The 13,968-nt window shown below is 37.5% G+C and overlaps 1 protein-coding gene across 2 annotated transcripts in view; it reads left to right on the forward strand.

Annotated features, from left to right (window-relative positions):
• The window catches only part of LOC126470594 (uncharacterized), a 66,682-nt gene extending 66,516 nt beyond the window's left edge, over window positions 1-166 (forward strand). Inside the window, exon 5 of one of the 2 annotated variants that reach the window (XM_050098546.1) lies at window positions 12-166. Coding sequence is in view for 1 of the 2 variants with exons in the window: in XM_050098547.1 (XP_049954504.1) it covers window positions 12-24 (13 nt within the window). In the remaining variant the exon portion in view is untranslated. The remainder of the gene's footprint in view (window positions 1-11) is intronic. The other variant, XM_050098547.1, reaches the window with a different exon arrangement.
• Window positions 167-13,968: the final 13,802 nt, after the last annotated feature.

Below are 13,968 nucleotides of genomic sequence, written 5' to 3' on the forward strand. Positions count from 1 at the left end.
CTCTGTTTCAGGTTGATGCAGTGACTGGAGGGTGTTGTACAAAGGGCACAGCATAAGGTGTGGAGCTGAAGCATGAGTGCAGTCTAATAACAGATACAGTTTCTTGATTATAGAGAAACCCAAAACACACACTTGGAGTGAAGCCAGCGTCACAATGAGTGTAGCAGTAATATTTCTTTGATTTTGTGTAGTTTACTAATTCATGAAAAAATTTTATTCGTCATTCAGTAGAAAGCTTACATTTTATTGTTCAATATGCCTCCACATTTCATCATGTGTGTTCACATGAGTTTGCTTGATAAGATGTTTGTCAGAAAGGTTTTAAATGTTTTAGCTGCTTGTTCCTTATAGGCCAGCCACAAAAGTGTTAATGTTTAAAAAAATTCTATACTGAAATGCGTTAATGTCTTTACCATATTAGTAACAGTTTTTACCACTGGATCATCAAATATGTAGTAAAAATATTTTGCCTTGTCACATTATTTGGCTCTTCACTTGGCATATGTAAGACATTTTTTAAATTTTAATCTGTTTGTCTGTGTATGTCAATGAACACTCAAAATATGTAATTTGTTAAAACATCAATGCCGTAATGATGAAACAACTATTGTATGAAATATGGCACATATATTTAAGACTTAAGAAATTATTAATTCATTGCACGCAATTATGTATGCTATAAAATAGCACCTAGTCACTCAAGTATTATCTAAATTTTAAAATAAAACAGGAACACTTTTATTGTTTTATTTATGAATGATTCTTCTTATTCCATTACCCACTTCAGTGATATAATAAATGTTATAAATTGGGCTGCCATTCAATTCATTCCACTCTTACACTACAATTTTTTTATAGGCTACATACTTTTCTCAGCTAATCACTCAACATGACTTAAGCTTCACTTGAAAACTGTGCAGGGCCACCTTTATTTAGCCATTTTGATATGATCAGAAGCTGTTTTCAATACCAGCAGATTTCCTACACTGTATTAGGTATCATAATGTCTTGTATTTTTGTGTTTCCATGTTATTGTCCACCTCCCATAACCACACTATCTAAGTGTGTATGTTCACCTAATACATTCAAACCTTTGTTCCATTGATTAGTAACAACTATAATGCATGCCACTTTCATGTCTCCTACACATTATGTTCATTAGGATAGCGCATTGTCCATAGGGTAAATAAGCCATTTCACAGATAAATCCCAAACTTTCTTACTATTTTTATCATCACAATCATCAGCACTGAATAACAACTAATTATACATTTAACTATTCAGTCTAATAATTGCAGACCATTTTTGTATGGATGTCCAGTCATTGTTATTATTAGTTACATTGATGGAAATCTTGACCTGTTTTGCCTGTTACTGTCAAGAAAACAATGTAATTGGGATCTTAAGCCTATCGTGAATGGTGGAGTAGGGTTGGACAATGTAGAAAGAAAGCTATTTTTCTGTAAGTTGTGGCTCACACACATACAGCCAAAAAATAGTTGACATCATGACCTAGATAGCTATGTGACTCCTTTTTTTGAACCATTGATGCAAAAGTGTTTTGAAAACTCTGTACATAGTGGATATTGTCAGGATATGAGTTACATAAAAAAAATAATAAAAACCTATGTTGATATTTCTAACTCTGTATGTCACCAAGAACAAGCTGTAACAGTGTTGATGTTTCTTAAGGGCAGTGGCCCCCTTTGATGAATGAAGTGTGTACATGTTCTGTTCCATAGATGGGAAGTAGTAGATGCTGTACTTTGCCCATGTGTTTATTGCATAACAGTATAGAGAGTTATATAGCATAAAGTCCGACACGATAACTGAATGGTCAGTGTGACAGATTGCCATCCTACGGGCCCGTGTTCTTTACCTGACTGTCAGAGATCTTCTCTGCTCAGGGACTGGGTGTTGTGTTGTCTTCATCATCATTTCATCCCCATCCAGCATGCAGGTGGTGGCGTCGAATGTAATAAGACCTGCACCAAGGCTGCCGGACCTGCCCCACAAGGAGCCACCCGGCCAATGACACCAAATGCTCATTTCAATTCCATTTATGGCATAAAAAATGCCAAATATTTCGATAAACTTTTGGGCCTTGGTGCATCAGATTATATGGCTAAAGTTCCTGCTTGTCAATATGCTATTAGGTATCCTGGTCAATGTTATCCCCACAAAAATTTATTTTGTCATATGGTGTTTTACCTTTGAGAGACCAACTGTTTTAGTTGAATATCACTGAACAGAGGTCACATATAGACTAGCCATAGCGCAGTTACAAAAGATGCCATTTTTGAAGATATATATGAAGGACCCAGCTAAGTACACATGACGTAACAATACAGTGGCATATCTTGCAAAGAATAGTAATTGACATGTTGCATGGTGAAGAGATCCACCTGCATCACTATTTAATAATTCAACACCTGCATCCAGAAGATTACCTTCTACAGATGCAGTTTGTGGATGGATTCAACCATCATATTAACCGGATGATAACTTCTTAAAAGTTTTAATATGGTCTGATGAAGCAGTAGTAATCGATGAGGATAACTTCAATATGCATAATGCCACTATTGGTGTGCCGGCAGCTTGCACATCTCCTATAATCATGTATATCAGATTTGCTTTAGTCTGAATCTATAGGAAGTTGTATTTCCTAAATCAGTTGACTGTATCACCCATTTCGTGCGGTTCTAGGCGCTACAGTCTGGAGCCTCGCGACCGCTACAGTCGTAGGTTTGAATCCTGCCTTGGGCATGGATGTGTGTGATGTCCTTAGGTTAGTTAGGTTTAATTAGTTCTAAGTTCTAGGTGACTGATGACCTCAGAAGTTAAGTCACATAGTGCTCAGAGCCATTTGAACCATCACCCATTTCTCATAAACAATTTGCCTGAGGTGCTGGAAGATATTCCGTTTCACATTCTGAGGAGGTTGTAGTTACAACATAATGGGGCACTTGCGCACTCTGGAAGGAATATGTAGAGCTATTCCTGGAAATGGGTTAGTTACATAAGTCCAGTTTCATAGCCTCTGTATTTGCCTAATTCCTTTATATTTGTTCCTCCTGAGGCACTTGTCCTGGTGTGCAGATTTATTCTATTGGCAAGGAATGTACAAGACCTAGTAAAGGAACATCTAACTGCTCATGTAACTGTGTATGCAAGTATGTCTGAAATATTGCAGAGGAGCATGATCCAGTGAGTTACTAAATGTTTGGAAAATGCAAGGAGGCCACTTTGAGCAGTTGATATTAATGTCTTTCGAAATAACATTATTTTAAAAAAAATTTCTCCACATTCAGAAATCTCAAATATGAGTTATAATATGCTTCTGAAGATAATCATTATCTTCTTTATCATATATTATACTGTGAGAATCTGCTTTGAAGGCAGTGTATGTTTCATCAAAGACATGGTGTTGTGATAGTGTATTTGTACTATCTTAGCAGGCTGCAAATGTATTTCACCTTGCAGCTTATGCTGAATGTAGTTTGTATGTTTAACTTTTTAAATGATTTTTGTCCTATTACAGATAATTTTTGTTTAATATTATTACTATTATTATGTTTGCTATGCTCATAATTAAAATATTATAGTTGCAGGATATATATGGTTTAAAATATAGTGTATACTATATTATCATAGGAAAGGAAATAAAAGAGGACACCAAAATCGAGTTTCAAGGATCTCTGTATGCAGAATCTGTGTTGTTTGCCGTAGATGAGATTTTTTCTACAAGTAGGTCATAATCGATGATCAAAAAATAAATTCCATAGTTCTGCATCAGACAATATGAGCCTGTTAATATCTTCATCCTCCAATAAACTTTTTCTTAAAACTGTTAGCGGCTAGCAATTGTCTAATTGCTTAACACAGCATCATTAGTTTTTCTAGTAACCTGAAATGATCTGTTGATAGAAGGGGGCAACTTCTTTTGCATGAACTGTATAGAATATTAACAGTACTTATCAATCCCCAATTTCTTGACACAAGAGGACAATGTAGGTGCGTGTCTATTCTGTGATGACTACAGTATTATCTGGCATTGTGGTTTTCAGGCAAGGAGCAAATGATGAACTGTATTACAAAGTTCCAAAGTGAAAAAAATTTGAAAGACCAAATTTGATACTTCAGCTTTATATCTATCATCAGACACCTTCACCCCAATATCGTTACTGAGCAGTTGAGTATGTAACTTTGAACCACTTACTTAATTTGTGACAGACCAAAACTAATTCAGATACTTGGTCAGTTGGAATAATAAAGTTTTGATTTTGAGTTCACTGAACACATCTTGAACTACTCTCCTTATGTTCAGTATCAAAATGTTGACCAGGTTCAATGGTATGTTGTGCGTCTTAATTATAGCTGTGAGCAATGACACAGGAAAAATTATATGGAATATGACAAGAATTATAAACAAAGAAATTAATATTCTCTAGCAGCTCAGTCCAGTGAAATGAATAAAGGTCATTACAATTCTGTCTAAAGTCAGTATAGCTGTCAGAATCTCATCTGTTCAAAAATGTGTGGATAGCCATCTATCTTGAACATACAAGGACATTGCTTCAGTTCGTAACATTTTCGATTCTTATGATGGTATTCCAGATGCTATAGATTTTTTTACTGATTGCCATTTTTTATTTGTAGTTCACTCTTACTATTTGAGTTTACATATTGTCATTTTTTCATTTGGAGATAGTGAGTGGAGCTGTGGACACTAGAAAATGGAATGCCATGTGGGAACATTTCTGACATATTCTTCTTTTTTGAGTTCAAAGAGAGGGATAACAGGAGTGGAGACAGCCAGAAACATTTGTGCTGCGTATGGGGATAGTACCATTGGACAAAGTATGGCAAGAAAATGTTTTTCCCATTTTAAGGACGATTGTTTTGACATTAGTGACACCCCACGTTCATTTAAACATGTCAATCTACAGTCACCCACATCAGTGTACTTGAGAACTGGCAAATTTGATGAACTGTTATGATTCCACCATGTTGACACATTTCCAAAGAATGGGGATGGTTCAAAATCGAGTGTATGGGTACTGCATGCTCTAAGCCAAAATCACAAAAATCAGTGGGTGGTCATATGTGCATCTCTGCTCGCTCATCACCAGTTGGCTCATGAACAACACCAACCATTCCTATCCTGCATCATTACTGGTGATGAGAAATGTTGTCGTTATGCTAACATAAAGAAAAGAAAGGAATGACTGAGCCCAAACAGAGCAGCAAATCCCTGCACAAAGACCTAAGTGCATCCACAGAAGATAATGTTATGCATCTGGTAAGACAGCGATGGTGTGATGTTCTAGGAATTGCTTTCCCAAGGTGTAACCATCACTGTTGACATTTATTGCCAACAGCTGAGATTTCTTGCAGACACAATCCATGCACAGTGATAAGGAAGACCACGTGAAGTGATGCTGCTCCACAGTAACGCCCGCCAGCATTCTGCTAGACTGACAAAAAACACCACACAGGTCTTGCGACCTCAGATTTTCACCTTTTCCACTCTCTGTTGAACAGCTTTCAGGAAACGTCCTTTCTGCATGAAAATATGCTATGAAAATGGTTTTATGAGTTCTTCAACTAAAAATCACATAATTTCTATAGTCGCAGAATCAAAGAGTTACTACAGCATTGGCAGACTGTTGTAAATAGTGAAGGAGCATACATTAGAGATAACCAAAGTCTATGTTCGAATTTATTCATCAACCCAATATATGCTAATTGGCAATACCAAATATCAAGGCAAAAACTTTATTTTTTATCCCTGTTAATGTAAATGACTTAAAAATAAACTTACAGAAATGGTGTACTGGTTACAAAAATTAAATTGAGATGTTTATTCAGTAAAAGGACACTGGCTAATTCATAGTGAACATGGATTAAGTGTACCTTATCAGTGCTAATTAACCTCATGTTATTGTAGAGGAAATCTTAAGTATGATGGTGTTTCAATCTTTATCAAACAAACCACTAATTTAGAATATGAAGTGTAGAAGCAGTTTTTGAAGTTTCAAAAATGCTGATTCTAAGTCAGGAACTAATAGCTGTATCACATAACACTCTCCTAGTAATAACATAGAATTATTTCTAGAAAATCTTGAAAAAATGATTATAATTCTCTTAAAATACTATAAAAATTTTTAAAAATGATATACCAGGAAGGAGCTACGTAAATTGGTCACAAATTGAAATTCATACAGGTTGTTGTTGTTGTTGTGGTCTTCAGTCCTGAGACTGGTTTGATGCAGCTCTCCATGCTACTCTATCCTGAGCAAGCTTTTTCATCTCCCAGTACCTACTGCAACCTACATCCTTCTGAATCTGCTTAGAGGATTCATCTCTTGGTCTCCCTCTACGATTTTTACCCTCCACGCTGCCCTCCAATACTAAATTGGTGATCCCTTGATGCCTCAGAACATGCCCTACCAACCAATCCCTTCTTCTGGTCAATTTGTGCCACAAACTTCTCTTCTCCCCAATCCTATTCAATACTTCCTCATTAGTTACGTGATCTACCCATCTAATCTTCAGCATTCTTCTGTAGCACCACATTTCGAAAGCTTCAATTCTCTTCTTGTCTAAACTATTTATCGTCCATGTTTCACTTCCATACATGGCTACACTCCATACGAATACTTTCAGAAATGACTTCCTGACACTTAAATCAATACTGGATGTTAACAAATTTCTCTTCTTCAGAAACGCTTTCCTTGCCATTGCCAACCTACATTTTATATCCTCTCTACTTCGACCATCATCAGTTATTTTGCTCCCCAAATACCAAAACTCCTTTACTACTTTAAGTGCCTCGTTTCCTAATCTAATTTCCTCAGCATCACCCGACTTAATTAGACTACATTCCATTATCCTTGTTTTGCTTTTGTTGATGTTCATCTTATATCCTCCTTTCAAGACACTGTCCATTCCATTCAACTGCTCTTCCAAGTCCTTTGCTGTCTCTGACAGAATTACAATGTCATCGGCGAACCTCAAAGTTTTCATTTCTTCTCCATGAATTTTAATACCTAATCCGAATTTTTCTTTTGTTTCCTTTACTGCTTGCTCAATATACAGATTGAACAACATCGGGGAGAGGCTACAACCCTGTCTTACTCCCTTCCCAACCACTGCTTCCCTTTCATGTCCCTCGACTCTTATAACTGCCATCTGGTTTCTGTACAAATTGTAAATAGCCTTTCGCTCCCTGTATTTTACCCCTGCCAAATTTAGAATTTGAAAGAGAGTATTCCAGTCAACATTGTCAAAAGCTTTCTCTAAGTCTACAAATGCTAGAAACGTAGGTTTGCCTTTCCTTAATCTTTCTTCTAAGATAAGTCGTAAGGTCAGTATTGCCTCACGTTTTCCAGTGTTTCTACGGAATCCAAACTGATCTTCCCCGAGGTTGGCTTCTACTAGTTTTTCCATTCGTCTGTAAAGAATTCGTGTTAGTATTTTGCAGCTGTGACTTATTAAGCTGATAGTTCGGTAATTTTCACATCTGTCAACACCTGCTTTCTTTGGGATTGGAATTATTATATTCTTCTTGAAGTCTGAGGGTATTTCGCCTGTTTCATACATCTTGCTCACCAGATGGTAGAGTTTTGTCAGGACTGGCTCTCCCACGGCCGTCAGTAGTTCCAATGGAATATTGTCTACTCCGGGGGCCTTGTTTCGACTCAGGTCTTTCAGTGCTCTGTCAAACTCTTCACGCAGTATCGTATCTCCCATTTCATCTCCATCTACATCCTCTTCCATTTCCATAATATTGTCCTCAAGTACATCACCCTTGTATAGACCCTCTATATACTCCTTCCACCTTTCTGCTTTCCCTTCTTTGCTTAGCACTGGGTTTCCATCTGAGCTCTTGATATTCGTACAAGTCGTTCTCTTATCTCCAAAGGTCTCTTTAATTTTCCTGTAGGCGGTATCTATCTTACCCCTAGTGAGTTAGGCCTCTACATCCTTACATTTGTCCTCTAGCCATCCCTGCTTAGCCATTTTGCACTTCCTGTCGATCTCATTTTTGAGACGTTTGTATTCCTTTTTGCCTGTTTCACTTACTGCATTTTTATATTTTCTCCTTTCATCAATTAAATTCAATTTTTCTTCTGTTACCCAAGGATTTCTACTAGCCCTCGTCTTTTTACCTACTTGATCCTCTGCTGCCTTCACTACTTCATCCCTCAAAGCTACCCATTCTTCTTCTACTGTATTTATTTCCCCCATTCCTGTCAATTGCTCCCTTATGCTCTCCCTGAATCTCTGTACAACCTCTGGTTCTTTTAGTTTATCCAGGTCCCATCTCCTTAAATTCCCACCTTTTTGCAGTTTCTTCAGTTTTAATCTACAGGTCATAACCAATAGATTGTGGTCAGAGTCCATATCTGCCCCTGGAAATGTCTTACAATTTAAAACCTGGTTCCTAAATCTCTGTCTTACCATTATATAATCTATCTGGTACCTTTTAGTATCTCCAGGGTTCTTCCATGTATACAACCTTCTTTCATGATTCTTAAACCAAGTGTTAGTTATGATTATGTTGTGCTCTGTGCAAAATTCTACCAGGCGGCTTCCTCTTTCATTTCTGTCCCCCAATCCATATTCACCTACTATGTTTCCTTCTCTCCCTTTTCCTACACTCGAATTCCAGTCACCCATGACTATTAAATTTTCGTCTCCCTTCACAATCTGAATAATTTCTTTTATTTCATCATACATTTCTTCAATTTTTTCGTCATCTGCAGAGCTAGTTGGCATATAAACTTGTACTACTGTAGTAGGTGTGGGCTTCGTATCTATCTTGGCCACAATAATGCGTTCACTATGCTGTTTGTAGTAGCTTACCCGCATTCCTATTTTCCTATTCATTATTAAACCTACTCCTGCATTCCCCCTATTTGATTTTGTTTTTATAACCCTGTAGTCACCTGACCAGAAGTCTTGTTCCTCCTGCCACCGAACTTCACTAATTCCCACTATATCTAACTTCAACCTATCCATTTCCCTTTTTAAATTTTCTAGCCTACCTGCCCGATTAAGGGATCTGACATTCCACGCTCCGATCCGTAGAACACCAGTTTTCTTTCTCCTGATAACGACATCGTCTTGAGTAGTCCCCGCCTGGAGATCCGAATGGGGGACTATTTTACCTCCGGAATATTTTACCCAAGAGGACGCCATCATCATGTAATCATACAGTAAAGCTGCATGCCCTCGGGAAAAATTACGGCTGTAGTTTCCCCTTGCTTTCAGCCGTTCGCAGTACCAGCACAGCAAGGCCGTTTAGGTTATTGTTACAAGGCCAGATCAGTCAATCATCCAGACTGTTGCCCCTGCAACTACTGAAAAGGCTGCTGCCCATCTTCAGGAACCACACGTTTGTCTGGCCTCTCAACAGATACCCCTCTGTTGTGGTTGCACCTACGGTACGGCTATCTGTATCGCTGAGGCACACAAGCCTCCCCACCAACGGCAAGGTCCATGGTTCATGGGGGGGGGTTCATACAGGTATTGATGGAAAATACAAATTTGTAAACTTTGGCAGCCGATGGATGAATATATGATGCTGCAGCATAATTTCACCCTGCAGCTGGCAAGTATAGTAAACACAGGACATGCCAGTATCAGAGCATTAAGTCTTCGTGAATTTCACACTATGTAATCAAGTGGACAGTAACTATGCCTCACAGACAGGTGCACAAACAATACATGCAGATGTTAGCATTTCAGAGTGGGTATGTTGCTGGGCTCAAAGAAATTGGTGGGAGTAATTGGTGAAATGCTCAACATTTGAATAGTGGCAATGCGATTATTTGACAATTTCAGCAGGAATGGGTAAACCATAGTCAAACATAGTATCAATAAGGAAGTGGTCGAGCTAGGAAGATGACAGAAAGTGAAGACAGAACAATTCTTAGAGGCACTCAGAGCACTGGAAGCAACAATATCATCGATCTGACATACAACTGCTATTTCACTGACCACAACAACTATTAATAGGTAGCGCACCGAAAAGGGGCTGAGGTCATGGTGTCCCTTGCCCCAAATGCCATTGACCTCTGTACACTAGCAAGCCCATTTGCAGCAGTGTTAGGTACATTCAGCCAGGAATTACAATGAATGGATTAGAATAGTCTTCAGGGATGAGTAACACTTTGAACTGACGCCCAAAGAGCAGCAAATACTTGTCTGGAGATAACCTGGACAGCAGTAGGATATCAACTGGACTGTCGTCCACCATATGGCCTGACAAGTGGGTATGACAGGCTGGGGTGCCACTTCATTTCATAGCAGCCACCTTTTGGTTGCTGTCTGTGGTATCCTTAAAGCACAGTAGTACATCAACTATATTGTATGCGCCATTTTGTTGCCCTTCCGTGCAAGCCATCCTGAACTTACATTCTGGTGAGATAACACCTATATGCATACAATGAGAGTTTCTATTGCTGGTCTTCATGCTTCCAAACCATACGTTGGCCAGCAAGGACGCTGGATCTCTTACAAGTATAGAATGTTTTGAGCATTATGGACAGGGCCTTCTATCCAGCTCTGGATTTCAGTGGTCTAATGCACCAGTTGGACAGAATTTGCCACAATATTCCTCAGGAGGACAGACAATTCTGTCAATCAATGCCAAACTAAATAACTGCTTAAAGAAGGGCTAAAGGTGAACCAATGAATTTTGGACTTCCTCAATTTGTAAAGCTCTGTCTCTCAAATAATTCATTCAGTTTTCCTGAAATTCTAATAATTTACTTCTCTGTAAATGCAAATCACATCTATCGATATCCATTCTATTTGGGTAATTCTTTCCTGGTGCATAATAATGGCAGAGTTATAATATTTAGTAATATTAACATAGACATTAGGTATAAGACTAAAAATATGTTGTACCTATTAGATATGTTAAGATCACTAGACTACTACTGTCTGTATGATAATCCCATCAGGCTCAATGAAAGCTTAGATAATATAATCTGCAACTTTCAACCAAGTAAAACTGTATTTAATACTACAGACCTCACGATTTCTGACCATGCTGGACGATGGCTTAGGCCCCCCTCTAAGCCACAAAACAGACAGTTCTTCACCTTAACTAGGAAGGGAAATCAGACCAAGCAATGAACATGAATTGAATCAGTTAAAAAACCATCGTAGATTCATCAACTGGGGTACAGTAGTCGATAATGTTATGTTTGCCAACGAATCAACACAGAAATTTTTAAAATTACTTGTAGAAAATCTTGTCACATGTCCCATCTATAACAAAAACCACACAAACAGAATCAGTCTAATAAACCTGAAGAACTGAGGGACTGGAACATGCCTCAGCTGAGCCAACTTAGTGAGGAAATGACTGAACACTGCGACAGATTGCAGCAGACTCTAGCTGAGAAGGAAGCTTACACAGCAACAAGAAGGATGTATAGATTAGAAATGAGAACAGTCAAAGGATACTTAATGACAACTATGTACTCAACTCAAAGTGTGAAGTAGAATGGAAAGTTATTAAAACAAAAGTAAGCTCTGAAATTAAACACAACATTTGAATCCAACCAGGCGCCTAAATGCACAATTTACCAGTCCTGGCACAAATAAAAAGTCTCGCTGAAGATGTAAATAATGCCAAATCTTTGGTCCCAGCTCTAGACAGCAAGCTATTGACAATTTCTGCTGGTCTTGTGTAACTTACTGAACAGTATGTGAAGCAGTTGTCAAACTTAGCAACTCAAAAACCAAAAGCTTCTATGGGTTCTCAAACTATGTAATAAAAACATTAAGAAAGAAATTTTACAGCCACTAACTCAAATCATCAACCAAATACTTCATGACGGGATCTCTCCAGATGGCCAAAAACTACTATTTTAATACCTACTCATACCAGAGGTGATAAAGCATCCCCTAATAACTCCCATGCCATCTCACTCACACCAATAATACCAAAGATAATAGAATATTATATGTACAGACAGATGGACCAGCATTTCAATGAGAATACCATACTTAGCTGTTAACAACATGGTTTCTTTTAAGTTTAAAGAAATAACCTCTGAAACCCTTCTGAATTTGAGAAAAATGTTTGATACTGACTCCCACAGCATACACTAATCATAAAGTGCCAATACTACAGAATTGGAGAGAATGCTCTTCACATTACTGAGTCACATCAAAGCAAGGGAGAACAGTCACTAACTATACTCAAAGATCAGAATGCTGATCTGCTACAAAAGGAATCCCACATGGCTCAGTACTCTGTACTTTCTTATTAATTGTGTGTATGAATGATTCACCCTCATTTTTATCATTTGAGTTCTTATTAGACATAGGTGATACAACTCTACTTATGCAAGTTGATGATCTGGAGGAGCAATGGACAATTGTATTATTGGTTTGAGATAAAGTGTTTACAAATTATAATAGAAGAGAAGTCATTGTTTTCAGTTTTAGTGTCTCCAATAAAGATTACAAAATAATTGACCTGTTGGGTTTCTACGTAGACCAGAAACTCAGCTGGATGAGTCACATAGAAAAACTGTGCTCGAAATTATCTTGAGTGATTTACTTGTTGTACAAACTGAGAAATAATTAAGCATAAACCTATTAGTGTATGGACATTTCACATTTTTCCACTCTTGCCTTACAAAAGGAGCTCTTCTACATGGTAACTGCCCCAGCTCAAAATTGTATTCAGATAGCAAGAAAAGGCTGCCAGATGTATAGCAGCACTTACCACAACAGAATCTTGTAAAGATTACTTCAAAGATCATAGTGTAATTGTAATTCCTAGCCTCTATATGTAAAGTTGCCTTCTCAATGTTAAAGATAAATTATATGATTTTAACCTTAGGATGTCTGGCCTCGAACACAACACAAGAACTGGACAATCAATTGATACACTCACAGTAAGCTAGTTAAGGTTCACAATAGCCACAAATATCTAGGCCCCAGATTTTTCAGTAGACTTTCAAAAGCTGTCCATTGTCTTAGCTACAGTACATTTAAAACTGTTTTAGAAGATTGGTTTGAGAGGACAGCATGCTGCTCCATAACAGAGTATGAGGAATCGAACTTAAGTGACTCAAAGTTCTAACTAATTACTGTCAGACAAAGTTGTAAGAAATCATTGCTTAAACGGTTATTGCGTATATAATTTTCACATACTAGGTAATGATGTTCCACTGATGTAAATATGATGAAGTTTTATGTGCCTCATTTCTCTTAGCCTTATATATAAATATTTCTACCAATAACATGTAAAATGTTTGAAGTGAACTAAACTGGATTCTGATCTCTATTCGCTAATGGTTCTCTCCTTATTCATATTATGTGACACAATTTTTTAATTAATGGATGGGTAGAGCCATAAAAAGATCGGTTTCCCCAATGCTGTATGTAGATTAATGGATTAATTTGTTTTTTTACCAGTCACACACAAAAAATAGGTGTAAGACAAGACAAGTAGAGTCACAAAATTTGTGACTGTTTAAAGATCACAAGATATTTCTGAGAAGAGTGGTCAGTCAGCTTTCGGGCACCTCAAGTGTCATTAATGGAAATTATTCTTCTCCTGAGCCATATCAGTGACTTGAACGTCCATACTGATTTACATAAAACAATATTATTAACAAAAGAAGTACAAAATGCAGATACCCTACATGTAGTTAGCTCTTTCATAAGTCAGCTCAGTAAATTGTCAACAATATATCAATTCACTACAAACCCTGAGAAAACAATATTAATAAATTTCCATAATAGTCAAAGCAGTATTCTGCATTAACCTGCCATCGTCAACAGTCAACCCATTGTAAATAAAGAAGCAATAAGGGTCTTGGTAATTAGATAGAATGTGACCATAAAGGGATAGGCACATTAAATACATCAATTCCAATATGTGAACAGACTGGTAAATTTTAATGTGTCTAAAGGGATCTAGGAACAAAC

The sequence above is a fragment of the Schistocerca serialis genome, chromosome 3 (assembly GCF_023864345.2).
Source record: "Schistocerca serialis cubense isolate TAMUIC-IGC-003099 chromosome 3, iqSchSeri2.2, whole genome shotgun sequence".
Taxonomy (NCBI): domain Eukaryota; kingdom Metazoa; phylum Arthropoda; class Insecta; order Orthoptera; family Acrididae; genus Schistocerca; species Schistocerca serialis.